Consider the following 17,164-nt stretch of genomic DNA (forward strand, 5'->3'; position numbering starts at 1 on the left):
GCTTTTGATTGATTTCGGACGCTTTGCTCCTTTGTATGTCGAAATATCATAGATGTGTGGTGTGATGATGTGATGATGTGATGATGTGGTTCGGTAAGGTTGATACTATATAATGTTGAAAGTTTATAATATATATAGAGAGGGCAAGTTAAGTCAAGTCGAGATAATTTGTATTATTGTTATTGTGATTGTTATTGTTGGTGAGATATCGAATATCGAATATCGAATCTACATCTCTGTCCATCTATTCATATATTTGATCAAGGACAGAAGATCGAGTCAACGAGAAAAGAAACCAGCACTCGTCGAAAAAATGACACAGCAGCAACCTCTTATGACGCATGGCGTGCCGGGGCCGGAAGTAAGTGCGAAGGATAAGGTGTGTAGGTCTCTTTTTTTTCCTCTCTCTCTCTTTGTTATTCTCGATACTTGATATCGTTCTCTTACTTTCTTTTCCTCTTTTTTTCTTCTTCTTCTTTTTTTGTAAAAAACAAAATCTCGTGCCTGGAATTTGTGTGTTTGAGATGCTGGTGGCTTTGGGCCGATTTGTGATATGATATGAGACTGAAATTTTGAAAAATAGATACTCGAGACGGGAGCAGGCCTCACGCAGGACTTCGCGCCGATCAAAAAGATTTGTGCGCATTTGAATGCGTTTCATGTTTATGTGGGAGAGGGGGAGGGGGAGGGGGTGAATAGGAGGAGTGTTGAGGCGAATCATTATTGTACGCATTTGAGTGGGGATGTGAGTTTTCTCTTTTTTTTTTTTTTTTTTCTTTTTTGAGGGGAAAGGGGAAGGGGAAGGGGAAGGGGAAGGGGAATGAATGGCGCAGGTGATGGAATGGGATGAAATGGAATAAAACGAGGAGGAGTGGGAATGGAGGAGCAGGCGAGGGAATGGAGAGGGGAGAGGGGAGAGGGGAGAGAGGAGACGTAATGAGAAAGGTGGAGTGGAAATGAATTATGAGTGGATGAAGCAAAGGGGGCCATGGAAATGGGAGACAAAGACAACAGTAGAAGAATCCCGGAACTTCATGCAATAAAGTCATTACCGACAGTGTCGGGAAACTGGACATGAAGTTGGAACCCAGACATCAAGGAGTCTAAATCACTAACAAAAACCAACACATATTTAGGTTCGTCAATGTCTCATCTACGATGCCCCAACAAGTCCTGCAAGATTGATTGGAGTCGAGTATATGATCACCAGGAGATTGTATGAGAAATTAGATGAGGAGGAGAGGAAACTTTGGCATTCGCATGATTATGAGGTTTGTTTGTTTTTCTTTTTTGCTGTCTCTTTCGTTTTCGCTTTCGCATCTCTTCCTACTCTCCCCCCTATGTAACCGACCCATTCATTTGATTCAAAATATACCCTCTCTCTCCATAATTCAAACCTGCAATCGATTCGTTGTACCTACCCTTTTATTCTAACACCCGCCAGGTGAAATCCGGAATGTTAATTCTCCCTAACCCCACAGTTCCAGATGCAGTCTGGACAGTAGCAGAAACGGAAGAAATGAAAGAGGTCATTGGGTTGTATGGGAAAACATTCCATTTCTGGCAGACGGATAGGGGGGATGAGTTACCGCTTGGAATGCCGGTTTTGATGGGGAGTTTTACGAGGGATGATCAGGTATGTTGGTTTTTTTGGGGTGATTTTGGGGGTTTGGAGGGAGGGGCGTGGTATAGGAGATGAAAGGGCAGAGGACAAGCTAAAAAGAAAGTTATTAATGTCATATGATTGTAATCTAGGTACCATGGGATAAAGTTAAAGAAAGAGATGAGAGATTCGGTGTTGATACGGAGAAGAAAAGGGAAGCGAGAAAGGGGATTGAGAGTGTGGATATTCATGAGGATGCTGATCAGGTTTGGAAGAAGAAATAAGGATTGCGTGGTCAGAGAGAGGAATGGATTTGTTCTATATGGGTATTTGAGACGATGATGTTGTGTTTGTTTTGTTGTTGGTTGAAAAATCTATGGCTCTGGATGAGTGCTTGATTTGAGGGTGGATGGGATAAATACTTATTATTATATTCTATCTCTACTTAGCACTAATCAGGAAATGAATACTATCAAAACGAGAAATTAATAACTAGTGAATATTCATCAAACATTCAATGAATACTTTTTTTTTTTTTCACTTGACAATTCTATAGATATTCACTTCTTCACTCCTAACACACACACACACACACACACACCCATCCCCCAAGCAAAATCCTCACCCAAAAAAACTGCAAAAAGGTTATATCCCGAGTGAACCCGAGATCGCAGAATGCGGCTTCTGTGGATCGAACACAGTGCCTCCAGATTAATGAACCGAAGTGAACTTCAGTCTGGCGCTCTCCCAAGTGAGCTAAAGCCGCTTGGAATTGTGTTTCTTGTTGAGATTGTACATGTAATGGAAATATATATATCAATGTGGATTAGACGAGTTGTGGGAGTTGAATGGGTGGGGGGAAAGGAAGGGGTCAGGGCGGAGAGGGCTTGTGGGTGGGTTTTGGTATGTATTTATGTGGATGGGTATTTTGAGGGAATTGGTGGGTGGTTATTTGGATTTGGAATGGGAATTGGAATTATTGGATGTATCTAATCTAACCTGATTTAATCTAGACTGTAAAGCTGTTTTGAAAATTTGTGAAGGTTATTGAAATTCTGGATGTCTGTAGATACATTCCGGTGCGAGGGGTCTGGGGGTTAAGAGTTGTGCGTTTCTGGATCGAGAGGGGATACCTTTGGAAAAATGAGATGTGCTAGAGTTTCGAGTGGATCTTTCGCTCCGATCCATTCTTATTAGTTTCCGTAGAGAGTACTTCTAGACACAGGAGAAAATCTGTATTCCCTTGAAAAACAGCATAAATATATACTCCTCTCTCCATCATTCAGGCACATACGACCATAGACTGAAGAGAATTGGGCATCCCGTCCGCTCTGCCATACACAAGCTTCAGATCGGTAGATTAGTAGTTGGGTGGGTGACCACCAGCGAATCCCTACTGTTGTATGTTTTTCTTTTGTTTTGTCTTTTGATCTCTCAATGGATGGTGTTGTGTTGGATTCATAGGGATGGCGGAGCTTTTTTTTTTTTTTTTTTTTTTTTTTTTTTTGCTTTGGAGCCTCGTCGGAGTCAAGCGAGAGAAGCGAGCGAAAACTTTTCTCTTCTGTTTGGCGCTTGGGCAATCCACTCGAGAAAGAAAAAACTAGCGGGTTATATTACACTACATACACGTGATAAGTGATAAAGTAGATGGATGGATGGTTCGTTAATTTTCGATACCAGGCTGTGAAATATGTATGTATGCAATATGTCTTTTTGGAGTTTTCACTTTTTGGCCATAGAGTGAGTGCCGAGCTATTTTTGCTTATCGATATACCGATCGATGTCTTATCAAATCAATTTTTCGAGTAACTACCTACGAAAAATGCAAATTCAAAATATATCTATCATACATAATAATAGCCTTAAGCAAACAGGAAAATCTCCAGCTCGTTCACATATCTATGTTCTAATTCATCCACTCATGTATGTAGTAGAGCCAAACGAATCGTAGAGCATCCGTCCATTAGGTACACATCATTTGAAAACAAGCCCAAAGCCAACCCATCCATCCATCCATCCATCCATAATCCATCCTCAAATACGCGTACCTACCTACATACAAACAAACAAACACACACACACACACACATATATACAAATCTAAACAAACCCAAACCCAAACCCCTCCCTCCCTCGCTTACCACCCAATCCCACGCCACCAAATTTCCCCTCTAACGAAAGAAAAAAAAAAATCTTTTCAACCCCCTCTTCATCCACATAACATACCCACCCACAAGCAAAAAGAAAGTGACCTACGCAGGGATCGAACCTGCAATCTCTTGATCGCGACGAATCGTAGTCAAGCGCCTTGCCATTGGGCCAGCAGGCCTGGAGAACTGTTGAGAAGTTCTTGCTGTTTGTTGGAGGAGGCGTGAGAGTTTGGGTATATATTGTGGGTTTAAGATAGAAGGGATAGGGAAAGGGAGAGAGAGAGGGCTACAAGAAAATAATTTTAATTTCTGGAACGCAGACGACCGACCACCAGTGAACTTATAAATGTCTCTCACTGTATTGATTCATATACCTATCTAAAAACACTGTTGTAACGGTCTATTAGAGATTGAATAATAAAAGAATAGATTTTGATGTCAAATAATTGAAGATTAAATTAACGAGAAATTTCAACGTTAGAAACGTCCTATTAGTTTGTACACTCACGAATGAACTAACTTATTTGATGTTATTTACTTGTTTATTCAGGTATTCAACTTCCTTCGTGATACAGTAGATCTGACGATTAATTTGAATATGTAAAGCTCATTGTCAGATCCTATATGAATTATGATATTACTGGTACATCTCAAATGGGTAGGAAGACATTGTAATTGTAACTATCCTATTCTGTTCCTTTTCCCTAAAAAAAAAAAGCACAACCATCACCACCATCCATATACAGTCGACCTAGTACTTGAAAAATAAAATAAGAAAAAACTGCGCTGCTCGCTATTCGCATGATGCAGGGTTATCTCAGTTGAAGAAAGAAGAAAAAGATTTACAAAACATATTTTAGGTACAGACAATGAAAGAAAATTTTGACTGCTAAAGTCCAGGTGATGGTATCTCAACTCTCTCTCTCTCTCCCTCCTTTCCTCTTGTTCTTCTCTTTTGTAATCAGTATCAATCTCCCCCTCCCCCCTCTTCTCCCCTTACGACGCAATGCAACATAAAAACACTAATGCGTAAGAAGAGCCTCCATACGTCATAAAATCCTGCGTGAAGCTTTTTCCTTCTATGATAAAAAAATGGAATGATAATTCAATGAATGCTGATGAGGTATATTACCAAATAATGACTATCAAAGTCATGAGAAATAGTATAAAAAAAGGAAATATTCTTATTCAAGAGAGTGACGATTGTGATTATTATTGTCCATAGTTTGACCAGTGTCCATGAGCTTCTCGTAGAACTAATTTGTGTTAGTGAGAATTTGATCAAAATAAAGAAATAAACGTACCATTTAAAGTGTGTCCCTGACTCGCTCGATCCTCACATGCAATTTGTAGCTCACCACCTTCCAAGAAAACCAAAACAACACTGTTTGGTAATTCTTGCATATCAACATCAGGAATTTCAGGAGCTTTGAATTCACCAAGGTGAAATCTACGTGTTGCTCCTTTATCATTTCCACCAGCTGTGATGATAAGAAGACCTTGAGAATCCAAGACCATTGATCTACGCTTCCATAAAAGACTATCAGGAAATTGAACGTTGACATCGCCAATATCATGAGCAATTGTGGGCGAAGCTGCCAAGGATGGCTGAGATGGAACAAGTGAAGCCTCTGAATCAGGGAAAACGGGGGGCTCTGATTCCTCACGAACTGTAGGTGAGATAGCATGTGCAATGGCTTTTCGACTTGAAGATAATGATGAGGACATGCGTTTCATCATACGACTTGCACGGCCAGTCTTTTTGTCCGACTTATCGTCATTTCCGGATGATGCCGAGCTAGCCGTTGGTGGTGGAGAGAATTCGGAACGATCAAGACTACGGCGACTGCTGATAGAGGATGGACGAGATTTACGAACAGGGGATGTAATATCAGCGGAAGAAGATTTTGATGGCGACTTAACGGTCGGAGAGGATGTGGAAAGCTCGATAGTAGAAGAGCGACGACGCTCGGAAAATGAAGAACGACTATCATTGATGAGGTCTTTGACCATTGCTATAGATGATCGTCTCTCATTATTAGTAGTTGTGGTAGTTTTAGATGACGTTGATAAACGCCTTTCGGGTGCGGTCTCTTTCTCTTTTGGAGGAATAGAAACCGCCTTCTGATGGTCTATGATCAATGGAGATTCCGTCAATGGCGGAGAACTATAATCCAAAGGATCTTTGCCAGCTTCTGGCTTTTGAGGGAATGGTTGATTAGGATCTCTGACAATGCGAGCGGTTACCTGGACAGATTCAGGACGAGGTTGAGTCGACTTGAGGTCAGAAACAGGAGTCGGTTTCAACATAGCTACTCTTTTTTGAACAGAATTTGATCTTTCACGCCCTTTAGGAATTTCTGGCGATCCATCTCTTGATGCACTAGGATTTGGTGTATTCTTATTCAAAGAATTTGTACGCTCGGCAATGGAAGGAGCTCTTGAAGGAACAAGTACAGTACTTCTTCGAACAGAAAAAAAAGCAGGCGATGCAGATGGGTTTGGTCCCAATGTGGATGGTGCAGAAGATTCTGGAGCTAGATTTTGAAACTTCTCAAAGGCTTTGATCCTATTCGCAACACCAGATGCAACACTGATCTTCTTAGGAACAACGGGTGCCGCAGCAGGCTGCATGCTTAGGCGGTTCAAAAAGTTTGCAGATGCCGAAACGGGTCGAGAAACAGGTCGGTCACCACCAGGCATGGCAGTAAGAGGTGGAGGAATTGGATTGACTGTTTGTAACGGACTTGAAACAGTTCGTGAAAATTTGATCTCACTTTGAGTAGGTTGGGGAAACAAAGGACTAATTGGCGACTTGCCCACCGACATAGGCTTTGCATCTTGGATCACTGCAGATTGCAGCTCATCCATAAGCTCGTCATCTGAGGAGAAGTTATTCTCGGAGTTAGGGCCACTCTTGTCGAAACTAGTCCGAATTGGCTCGATGTTATGGATTTTCTTCTTCTGTGATAAATTGTACCCAGGATCGAAAGGACTATCCTTCAGAGGCTTGTCAATTGTATTAATAACAGGCTCACTGGCGGAAGTTTGCAAAGGTTCTGCAGACGCTTCAACTTTGGTATCTTGTTGTTCTGCGAGGGGAGTAGTGGTGGCCGTGAGATCATCATCTACGGTATCTTCGGAGACAGAGTGACTAGAGCTGCTAGCCAATTCCTCGGTGGCTTGAAGTTGGTGAGGTTCCATACTTTCGTCGTCTAATTCTGGGCTTTGCAGTGATATTGTTACAATTGGCTCATTCCCAGTACTTCCTAATAAAGTAGTACGGGACAATTCTTCAGCCATATTATCTTTCGTCACCACCTTCGTAGCAAGCGCTTCTTGAACGGTTTCATCCGTGGACTCCGAGAAAGAAGACGCTCTTGTCGATTCTGCTTTTTCTGAAGGCCCAACGGGCGATACCGGGTATGAATCGGATCTTGTAGCGTCTGAGTCGTCTGTTTTCATAGCAAAGCTTGTATCGAGGGCAATCGCGGATTGATCTGCTTTGGCCATATCAGTTAGCAAAGCCAAGGTATCTTGAATCTCCTGTGGAGCGCCTTGTGGCGTGCCAGGGCTCAGGGCAGAGGGTATCTCCAGATTTCTTGGAGACGTCGAGGACTGTGGAGAAGTGGGTGGTATTTGCGCAGGCGCACCAGCACTCATTTGCCTCTTCCGCATTTCCATAGCCTTCATAAGTCTTGCCTTCTCTGGTGTAATTGTTGGAACTTTTGCACTGGGAGTGGCAGAGTTCGTGGACAATGTTGTTCGAACCGAAACCCCAGAGCTGGTGTTTGGTCGTCCACCACTTGTATGAGGGCGAGAAGGGAAGAACGTGGGTAGAGTTCCATTTTCAGGAATAGAGGGTGGTGACAAACTCATAGTGGGTGGCTCTTCCGACTCCTGCGAGTTCAAACTCGCCCGCCCCTTTTTTGACCCTCCCTTTGTAGATGCTTTCAACCCTTGTGGAAGTGTTGAAACTGGACGACAGTTAGGGGCTCCTCCAGATGTAGTAGTTTTGCCAACATCGAGAGAAGGGCGAGGTCCAAGTCTAACTTTAGGTCTGCCGGTAAACTCGTGAGATGTAAGACTGTACAAATCAGGTCGAGCGGATTGAGAAGATGTCCGAGGTGCTTCGTCAGTTGTTGCAATTGGTGAGAACGATCCGAATTCAGCTTCACGCGGCTCCCTTGGAGGCGGCGGAGAGGTATCAAGATCAAAGGTCAAAGGTGCTTTGGAACGTGGTGGAGGAGGAGAAGTTTCGAAACTGTTGTCCCCTTCTGCAACCATAGAAGAGAAAGTAAATGAATTTGGCAGATCGGCCGGCAGGGTGGTCGGATCAACTGTTGGCTGGGTGCCCGATATTGAGGTAATAGTTTGTGCAGTAGGGGGGCGCTCCTCCTGAACTGTGGATTGTCTTTTTGTTCTAATATCCTCCTCCTCATCCTCTGCAATTTCCATCAAACGTCGTCGGCGCAAAGAACTAGTCGAGGATGAAACGGATCCCGAAGCAGTATGTAGGGAGCAGGCGGCAGACAGCGTCGTATCACGGAGCTCTTTCGCAGTGGTTATTTCGAAGATGGTATGATAGGGTGTGAACTTTTCGGTAACAGCATTAAAATGGACAGTGACGCGAGCTATCAGATTATCAGATTGTTAGAATTTAGAATTGAGACTCCCGTCAGAAAGTGAAATGTTTTGACCGAGATCAACAAGGAAACCCACCTTGAACCAGCCTTGAGCATCCATCTGGCACATATTTGATGACTACGTTGCGTCGCCTGTATCGCAGAAAGCCGAACAACGGCGACGGCTCTTCATATTGTCCAATTTTATTTCTTATTTCCACAATTCCTCCATTGCCACGGCCCATTAATTCTATTTCGTCTCTCGAAGCATACTTAAGAAGGAACCTACACGATGAATACAATATCAGTCTACTATATCACGGCGCACGCAGAGCAATAAGACACAAGACAAGATGTTGAAGAGAAGCATACCATCCTCCCGGCTCAGCTACCGCCGCATCGTATGCTTCCTTGACCTTCGCATCATCCAAGCCATTCAACGACATTTCCTTGCGAACCTCGTCGAAATTTGTTGTGGATCAGGGTAATTATACCAATCTTCCGGTTTAAACATTCGATTCAGGGGTAATCGTATCTGGACATGATATAATGTAATGCCGCTTCATCTGCCAAATGTGCGATTGGAGGCCCGAATAAATTGGCAGATTCCCCCAAAAGAAGCCACACCCTCAAAATGTCAAAAGCAAGCACAAAAGCAAAGGAAAAGAAAAGAAAAGAAAATACTGAAGCCGGTCGTGACTCGTTCACGGTACGGGAGCAAGGTGTGAGCGTGAGCGTGAGCGTGGTTGGTGGTTAAGGGACTTGGTTGAAGAAGCAAGATGATTATCGGAAATTATTAATAAATGTTCCAAAAGGCAGAAAATTGGAGAGAGAAAGCGTGGAAAGGTGCATCAGCAGTACCAAGTAAGTAAGGCGTGTTGTGAGGGGGGTCTGCGCTTAATCAATGATTGAGATGCTTCTAGTGAAGATCTTTGACAATTCCTTTTTGGGAAAAGATTCATTGGAGAGGTTTTGGGGACCCTTGGAAGCAGGCCAAGTAACGACTCGATAGGTAGCTATATATATACACATGTCATACTGTTTACACACGCCTCAATGTCTAAAAGCATATAGGTACAATCGCATGCATGGCTTTGATGTCGTTAGATGCTACATGGCGAGCTGGCTGTCAATATAGCCCCTTTTATTCCTCTGCCGCTGAACGGCACGATTGTCTCCCCGCCTTTGAGATAAGTGCAGACAAGTATCTACCTGGCATCGCTCTGGGTCCCTCTGGGGATTATTCATGCGATTGGGAGAATGTCCTCTGTGTCGGGCCGTGGTCTGTAACAAGTGTTCGTCCGAAGGTGCACAGATGAACCAGATTGACCAATAACCGAATCTAATGCTGCGGACTTGATTCTTCTGCACAGAGTCGCTCCCAGTACAGGCCGTCGACATCGACTTGATTGGTAGCGGACTTCTCACGCACTACCCTACTTGCATATCTTGCACGTATGTGGTTGATAGATGCATTTTCTTTGGCATCTTCGGCCGAAGCAGGAGGCATCTACATTGTATGCTACAACTTCACAACCAACTTCACAACTTCACAACCCACGTTATTTACACGAGATGACAATTGATTAGTTGGAGATCTACATCTTGGGTAATTGTTTCATTTCGCACTAGATCCACTTCTCTCTATCTGTCACTTAATAATCATTTTGGCCACTCGGTACTCAGACGGGTCTTTTTTATTGCAGGGGCCATGCTAATAAGAACAAACATTCGGACAAAGTCAAATACGTACTTTGAATTTCACATATGGCTTCAGTCTTTATTACAAGAGTATGTTTGGAATCAAATGTCTTTCTCGGAATGTTGCTGAAATATCCTATCTTGCAATTGCTCCTCATGTGCATTTGATTGCACAACCTATGAAATCATGATGTATCGACCCCCTACAAAAAAGGATTGAATAGTGCTTTTGTTAACAATCACCATCATCTCCAGCGTGCCTGAAGTGCCTCTTCGTAAGCAGCCTCGCTGCGACTCTCCCATTGACTCTCTGGATCAATCCGTGAATCTTGCGGCCGGTACATTATCTTCGACCCTGTGAACTTGCATTTCCCAGCGAAATCACACGTGAACGTGCCTGACAAAGACTTGTTCTTATCGTCAAAGGTGATACTCTCCAACCGTTTATCAGAGCCGACTTGGATTTCTCCTTCGCCAGTCTCCTCGCCTCTCCAGCGATATGGCCATGTAGGTCTCCGGGCTGTGGGTCTATCGTTGGCTCCAAGAAAAAAGGCACTTTCTTTATAGTTACTGTTATTCGCACCATTTTGGGAAACATCACTCATAGTAACGTCTCCATCCTCATCTATAGAAGAAGTCCTTTCTCGCTTTCTCTTTCTATCACCATTTTTTGGACTTGTCACATCAGTTGGTCTTTCAAATCGCATGATGCCCTAATTGTAAAGTTAGCTAGTGAGCACCAGGCACGAGTATATGTAAAAACCATACCTCAACAACTATAAAATTGAACATTGCAAACATTTGTTGTTTTCCATTTTTGTTTTCCACATAAATGTCAAGAGTAAACTCCGATTCTTTCTCTCCCCATTCTTCTTCAATTTCTGGGCAATCGATCACATATGAACCTCGAACATCCCATAGACCTTCCGACTTGGCGCTTGAATTGGCTCGCGCGCCGCTGGCCGATGTCCGCAACCTTTTTGCAGCTGGCTGGTTGTAATCACCTTCATTTTCGCCCTCGTCTTTAAACAGGTCTGAATGAGTTCTGGTACTTCTTGTAGACTTTACAGCCGTCTGTCTTTTGGGGCCTGGCGAAACTGGTCCCGGGCTTTCGGCATTACTATCGAAATATTGGTCTGAGTGAGAGCTAGTACTGCTTGTAGATTTTACAGCCGTCTGTTTTCCCCGTGGTAGTGGTAGCACTGGGTGAGTTTCGAGTTCAAACACATTGTTGTGCGTTCCTGAACTGGGTACAAATTTCCTTGCTGTCTGTTTTTTCCGCGGTAGTGGTAGTATTGGGCGTGCTGACTGAGTTTCGGGTTCAGACACATTGTCGTGCGTTCCTGAACTGGGTACAGATTTTCTTGCCGTCTGTTTTGGCCGATCTCCAGGGGTTTTCTAAGAAGAAACAACTTAGCTCTTATTTATTACAATGAGTTTATGTTGCATGGAGTATGTTTCAAATTTAGTATGACATATCAGATGTCAAAAATACCATATACAGGGCCAATTGTATGCAGGAGGATTGAAACCATGACACAAACAAAGCCATGCCATTTTAGTCATGTTAAAGATCTTTCCAATTTCACGATGATGGAAATGAGAATTGAACGATACTTATGAGAATTCCTTTCGAAAACTATTGCTCCGGCAAGGGGTTGGAAATTTCCGAACTACTTTCGATGATTGAAAGCACCCTTGAAGGAGAATGAGGGGTTGCTAACCGTCCAACCTCAACTCAGAGAATGAATGAAACTGTAAGCTTTGCAAGTTCCGATCATCTGTATGGTACTGCCATTTGAAAAGAGATAGGCTTTGTCGCTTGTTTTTCTCTTACCTTTAACATATTTTCCTTGGAACGAGTCGCTGCTCCTTCAAGCTCACGCTTCTGATTCAATACAGCATCTGTAATTCTCCCCACTACGACCCACTGATCTGGAGAAGGCCGTATGTTACCCACTCGAGGGGCATCCACTAACACAGACTCTAATCCCATCTTATGCGCAGCTTCAGCTAAGACAGCTTGATGTTTATTCTTAACAATGATAATACCCGGCTTTGCTGCTTCTCCTGTGGCAATTTCCGGAAAAGCTTCGTTAAGGTATCTCTGTGGATCAGCATCAGCCTTCTCCTCGGCAGTCCTCAAGGCTTCCCAACCGCCATCTCTCGCAGTTATGTTTTGCTTCTTGAAATCCTTGTTCAATTGGGACTCTGCGGTCTTGAGCTCCGGCACCATTTCCTTCTTCGCTCCTTTCAACCTCGACTGCAAATCGGTGATGGATCCGGTTTGACTCAATCCTCTAAATGCGCACTGGGCTCTCCACCAACCTGCTGGCTTCGTCCCGATACTCTTGTCTGGCTTTTGACCTTTGGGAGGTATTGATTTTTCGACGTGGGGATCGTAAGAATGGCCATCTTTGTGTAGACCTTCTCCGCTGCATGTATAGGTAACAGATTTGAATTTATGTTCAAATGGCAGGATGACGATTGGATGTAGGTCGGCCATAGTTATTGCAACTTGACGGGATCAAGTCCTTGGATGATTCTTGTTAATGGCCTCGGAATGTGCGTCGCATTTATATAAGACTTCGAGATTCTGCCGTGAGAAGCTTGGCATAAAGGAGACAAAGGAAACCCCCAGCGACCATAATTAACACCAATTCAAACGTCAAAGAAATCGATATTCAAAGAAAGTACAAAGAATGAAAAAGACATGATTATTGACTGTTTTGGACATGGAAACCAGGGGGTTCGAAGTTTCGGCAGCCTGACGTCGTTCATTGACCAGCCTTGCCGCTAGCGTGATCTCTTAGCGTGGCGGGCACCAAAAAATCATCAGGCCCGCATAGCTACTGTAGAAGACAAAGATATAAACCACCATCAGGAAATTGGATCCGTACTGGCATACCACATCCCATACATCCCATTCTCCCTTTACCTACGAACATAAAATATAAAACTTCGCAAAGATGGTTGAATTGACAGAAGTTGAGGATGAGTCCTTTGAGCAAAAGCAAGCTGGACCATCTGAGGACGATTACTACACTGACACTGGTTGGTCTTACAATTGACTGCGATTCCATTTACAGTTGGCTAACAAACACTCGATAAAGATTCCGAGATTTCCTCGGACGAAGAGGACAATGTCGCAGATGAGGAGACTTTCGCAGACCGCATAAGTGCCCTGAAAGATATAGTACCGGCATCTACTCGAACATTCATCTCCAACAAGGTGGATGCAACAACAAGTTGGATCAAATCGGGTTTGATGTTTGGAGGCAAAACTTTATTTGTTGTGAGCACAAGTGCTTTGTTACTGGGAGTTCCATGGGCATTGGCATTTGTAGAGGAGCAGCAGGTAGTTGAAATGGAGAAGGAGATGAAGATGAGAGAGATGGGTGGAGAGGTGCGTTGCTCAAACCAACCCAATCACATTTCAACCTGAATAATTCATACTGACATACCCATCTTACATTAGTTACTTTCCTCGGGCACAGATACAGCAGGACAGTTGAACGCTCAACTTGGCGCACAACAAGGACAGCCAGCATTGTAATGAACGAATATGCTACGATACGAGATAAAGGAATCTGGATGGGGGAAGATATGATAGCATTGTACATCAGTGAGTGGCTTTTAGGGTGGGCGCATGATTCAGAAGGTTTACGGCCACAAAACCTGTGTATTTCTAGTTCTTCTCACCTCATGAACAAATAATTACTTCAGTAAATACTCGAGTACAATTACAAATCCAGTTCAATGTCACATGCAATAGTCAAGGTGCAAGTTAAAGTTTTTTTCTTATACTGCAGATTTTATCGATTTAGCCGCCTCGGCCGCCACTACTTCATTCCCCATCCATTGTGTCGATTCATCTTGAAATACAAATAACATGCATAAAAGCTCATAAAAACGTAAGTTTAATTCTTGCATTAGAAGAATCGTGATCTGAGATGATGTCGTATATTGAAAAGAAAACACATTTTTGATATCCCAGTTTTCCCGTCCTGCTAGAGCGTAGAGGATGCTGTTTGGCTCAAGTGTAATCCTAGCCTAGCTTCATGATAACGGAAACCGCTCTTCTCGGGCACATGGACACAGCCTATCGGAATTGAGTACTCCAAACTTGTTTCGTAATTTGGCTCATGAATCAACTCAACAACAGATGACATCGCAGAAGGAAAAAAAGAACCAACCGGAAAGCTGACTGATTAGTTCAACATCTCATATGTAACCTCATGCAAAAACATTGTGTCGTACAGCCCGAAGATCTTCAAATCCGGCAACCTGTTTCGCTTACGTAGTGCATACCCCTGTGTTGGAGTCTCATGGCGGCTTAAGCAAGGTCCACTTCCCCATGTTATGCGTTTGAGCAACTTCTACAATCTTACCGCTCCAAGTGAATGTCTGCTCCTCATCCTATAATCACAGCTACTCCTCTGACCTCTTTTTGATCTGACAACGTGTTGCCAAAGCCTATCATTGTACGGCCACAAGTGAGTGAATCTCCAACCCTCATTTTAGGATTACTGCAGTTTCTCTGGATTCCTCCTGATTTGCAATTGTTTCAGCAAAGCCTATCATTGTACCACCACAAGTGAATCCTTCAACCCTCATCTCAGGATCGGAGCAGTTTCTCTAAATTCTTCTTTACTTGCAAACCTGAAAGCGCAAGAATGTCGAGAACACCTCTATTCCTAAACTTTACTGGAGATTCAAGCCGGAACCGTCAAATGTCGTGGTTACTGGCAAGTTCATCAAGAAGGAAGGAGAGAAGGTAAAGCCAACATTTGAGAATACCTATACATATACAGATATCTAGCTGACAACAGGAAAATAGATGGCCTCTAGTACTTAGGTTCTGGAAGGGGAGCGTCCACAGTGGTAGGATATGACGGTGAACTCCTTTGAAGCGAGAACGAGACTAACCAATTCTCTACGCAGAGGTTATCTGGCCTATTGCCATTTTTTCTGCTATCTCTGCTATCGTCGTATATCTGAACCAACATATCAGCAGCGATGTTACGCTTCCAGCTAGTATCGTAAGTACTCTCCACCATCCAGACATTGAAATTGATCATTTGGGGCCTTTCCCATACGGCTCCGCTTAGTCGTGGCATGCCAAAAACAGTATCAAATATTTTTTGTTGTACGAAGATCAACAAGATACTATTTTGAGATTATGATCAGTTGTCAGTTGTGATTCAACACTTCATTCAGTTTGAACAATCTGAAACGATGGGCAAAGTTGAATGTCAATGCATAACAAGGTGAGGGTCTCCTGCACGTGACTCAGAACGCAGTATGGTGATACGCGATGATCACGTGAATGAGAGCCCTCAGCTGGCATGCTTAAGACTTTGACAGATCAAGAACACACTCAGTATCTAGATTGACCCTGAAAGCTATGCCACGGCTAGACAGAGCTGCATATCTAGTTTTATGCATAGAGACTTCAATAATGCTCTTACAATAATGTTGAGAAAATGGTTTCTAACTGAGCCAAGGTCCCCTCACTATCCATCGTCGTCGGTCTGGAACTCGTGTTTCGAAATCAAACAGCATATGCGAGGTTTTGGTCGGGTCGCTCTCACTTTGCAACTCTTACAACCTCAATTAGATGTCTCACGCGCCACATACTTGTACTTGTTCCTGCCCCCGCTCCACCCGATCATCAATACGATTCATCTTTTACACAGAATGAAGGCAGTACGGATAGCTCAGCATATAAAGACTTTGATGGAGGAGTAGATGGAGCCCAGCAGCCAATTTCCAAAGCTCTTGAGGCAAAGACAATCGAAACAGTCAAGATTATGATAGCGATGTTGTATACCGTTAAAAACCACTTGAGAGCAGATTGGGGCGTGGAACTTAGTTCAGGAACAATAATGACTGAAGAAGGCGATTTTTATTGGCCAGTAGAATACAAGGATCTGCTGCCACAAGGCTTTAAAGGACATGAACATATGGGGTTGGGTCTTACACTTCAGTTGAGTACCTACATTGAGAAATTCGTCAACACCGGTTGTAGCTTGTAAGACTCTGCCATTGATTCTCTTGTTTTGAGACTTCTAACGTATACTTTACACATAGGAATTGGTTCAACAATAGTTCCTCGGCTCAGATGCTAGCCAAACTTAACGAATTTGTCTCAGCCTACGGCAACATGGAAGTAATTAGACTTGCGCCCACACCAGTCGCGCATTTAATCCACAGTGTACAAGTTTTAGCACTCTTCGTGTCCATTCTACCTTTTGCCATGGCTGCAGAGATTGGCTGGTGGACAGTCCCCCTCGTCGCATTCGTAGCCTTCGCCCTCTACGGAATTGAAGGGATCGCCCGGTGGCACGAAGATCCCTTCGGGACAGACAAGATTGATATCAATATGGACGATCTTGTTGAAGACGCAAGAAGAGAGATTGAAGTAATGTTGGAAGCTTGGAAAACTCAAGGGCTAAGTGGAAATGGAATTTTCACGCCTAAGTTGAGCACCCCATTTACGCCACGAGCCGAATATGGCACTCTAGGCTGAGAGAGATTTAGACGAAGCTATTGAGGCATAGACACGATAAAGAGATACGAAATTGATATGGTTGCATTTAAATTGTACTTTGGGGAGTTCTATGTCGATTTCCGGTTACGTGGGTTGCGTGAATTGCATCAAGGGCAGATAGTATTTTAAGGTGGATCGGTCACTTTTCCTATTGGCCTGCGAGCACTTTCATCCTTGCAGATTGTTTCCAACATTCAAAGATGCATATTCAGACATTTTTTATGGGTGGAAGATTTCTAAATTCGTTCAATCTAGTTTCCGGTAGACGAGGGATGAGTTGAATTGGTTTGGGAGCATTGCTGTTTATTTGACGGATCTATAAGGATTCCAATTTCCTGTTGAATGTCATCTAGAAACATCACAATTTGAGGGTTTGAGTTGTAATCTTTCTGGGAAATTATGCTGATGAATTGTTCAATAAATACACAATAACTACATTTGCTTACATTTATTTACTCCGGCCCTCCCACCTCACAGGTCAATGTTTCAGCATAGTCTCACTGGCACCTTGGTAATCTATCAGATTAGGTGG

The 17,164-nt window shown here is 43.3% G+C and overlaps 5 protein-coding genes across 5 annotated transcripts; 3 read left to right on the forward strand and 2 right to left on the reverse strand.

Moving 5' to 3' along the window:
* The first annotated feature begins 71 nt into the window (after nucleotides 1-71).
* Nucleotides 72-2,078, forward strand: BCIN_03g05500 (hypothetical protein). Its single transcript, XM_024692023.1, has 5 exons — nucleotides 72-379; nucleotides 584-745; nucleotides 1,137-1,271; nucleotides 1,445-1,636; nucleotides 1,756-2,078. Exons 1-5 carry the CDS (start codon nucleotides 314-316, stop codon nucleotides 1,885-1,887), a joined length of 687 nt encoding a protein of 228 aa, XP_024547796.1. The 5' UTR covers nucleotides 72-313; the 3' UTR covers nucleotides 1,888-2,078.
* Nucleotides 2,079-4,281: 2,203 nt separating this feature from the next.
* Nucleotides 4,282-9,360, reverse strand: BCIN_03g05510 (hypothetical protein). Its single transcript, XM_024692024.1, has 4 exons — nucleotides 8,751-9,360; nucleotides 8,476-8,663; nucleotides 5,058-8,387; nucleotides 4,282-5,009 (listed from the first exon to the last, which is right to left on the reverse strand). The coding sequence occupies exons 1-4, from the start codon at nucleotides 8,822-8,824 to the stop codon at nucleotides 4,966-4,968; spliced, it is 3,636 nt and encodes a 1,211-aa protein (XP_024547797.1). The 5' UTR covers nucleotides 8,825-9,360; the 3' UTR covers nucleotides 4,282-4,965.
* A 786-nt stretch (nucleotides 9,361-10,146) lies between these two features.
* On the reverse strand, nucleotides 10,147-12,823 carry BCIN_03g05520 (hypothetical protein). The gene is made up of 3 exons (XM_001560790.2): nucleotides 11,917-12,823; nucleotides 10,848-11,477; nucleotides 10,147-10,792 (listed from the first exon to the last, which is right to left on the reverse strand). Exons 1-3 carry the CDS (start codon nucleotides 12,583-12,585, stop codon nucleotides 10,325-10,327), a joined length of 1,767 nt encoding a protein of 588 aa, XP_001560840.1. The 5' UTR covers nucleotides 12,586-12,823; the 3' UTR covers nucleotides 10,147-10,324.
* A 94-nt stretch (nucleotides 12,824-12,917) lies between these two features.
* On the forward strand, nucleotides 12,918-13,846 carry Bctom22. Its single transcript, XM_001560791.2, has 3 exons — nucleotides 12,918-13,133; nucleotides 13,193-13,485; nucleotides 13,558-13,846. Exons 1-3 carry the CDS (start codon nucleotides 13,049-13,051, stop codon nucleotides 13,633-13,635), a joined length of 456 nt encoding a protein of 151 aa, XP_001560841.1. The 5' UTR covers nucleotides 12,918-13,048; the 3' UTR covers nucleotides 13,636-13,846.
* A 430-nt stretch (nucleotides 13,847-14,276) lies between these two features.
* BCIN_03g05540 (hypothetical protein) lies at nucleotides 14,277-17,069 on the forward strand. Its single transcript, XM_024692025.1, has 6 exons — nucleotides 14,277-14,579; nucleotides 14,651-14,856; nucleotides 14,920-14,963; nucleotides 15,024-15,121; nucleotides 15,587-16,113; nucleotides 16,173-17,069. Exons 2-6 carry the CDS (start codon nucleotides 14,756-14,758, stop codon nucleotides 16,609-16,611), a joined length of 1,209 nt encoding a protein of 402 aa, XP_024547798.1. The 5' UTR covers nucleotides 14,277-14,579; nucleotides 14,651-14,755; the 3' UTR covers nucleotides 16,612-17,069.
* Nucleotides 17,070-17,164: the final 95 nt, after the last annotated feature.

The sequence above is a fragment of the Botrytis cinerea genome, chromosome 3 (assembly GCF_000143535.2).
Source record: "Botrytis cinerea B05.10 chromosome 3, complete sequence".
NCBI lineage: Eukaryota > Fungi > Ascomycota > Leotiomycetes > Helotiales > Sclerotiniaceae > Botrytis > Botrytis cinerea.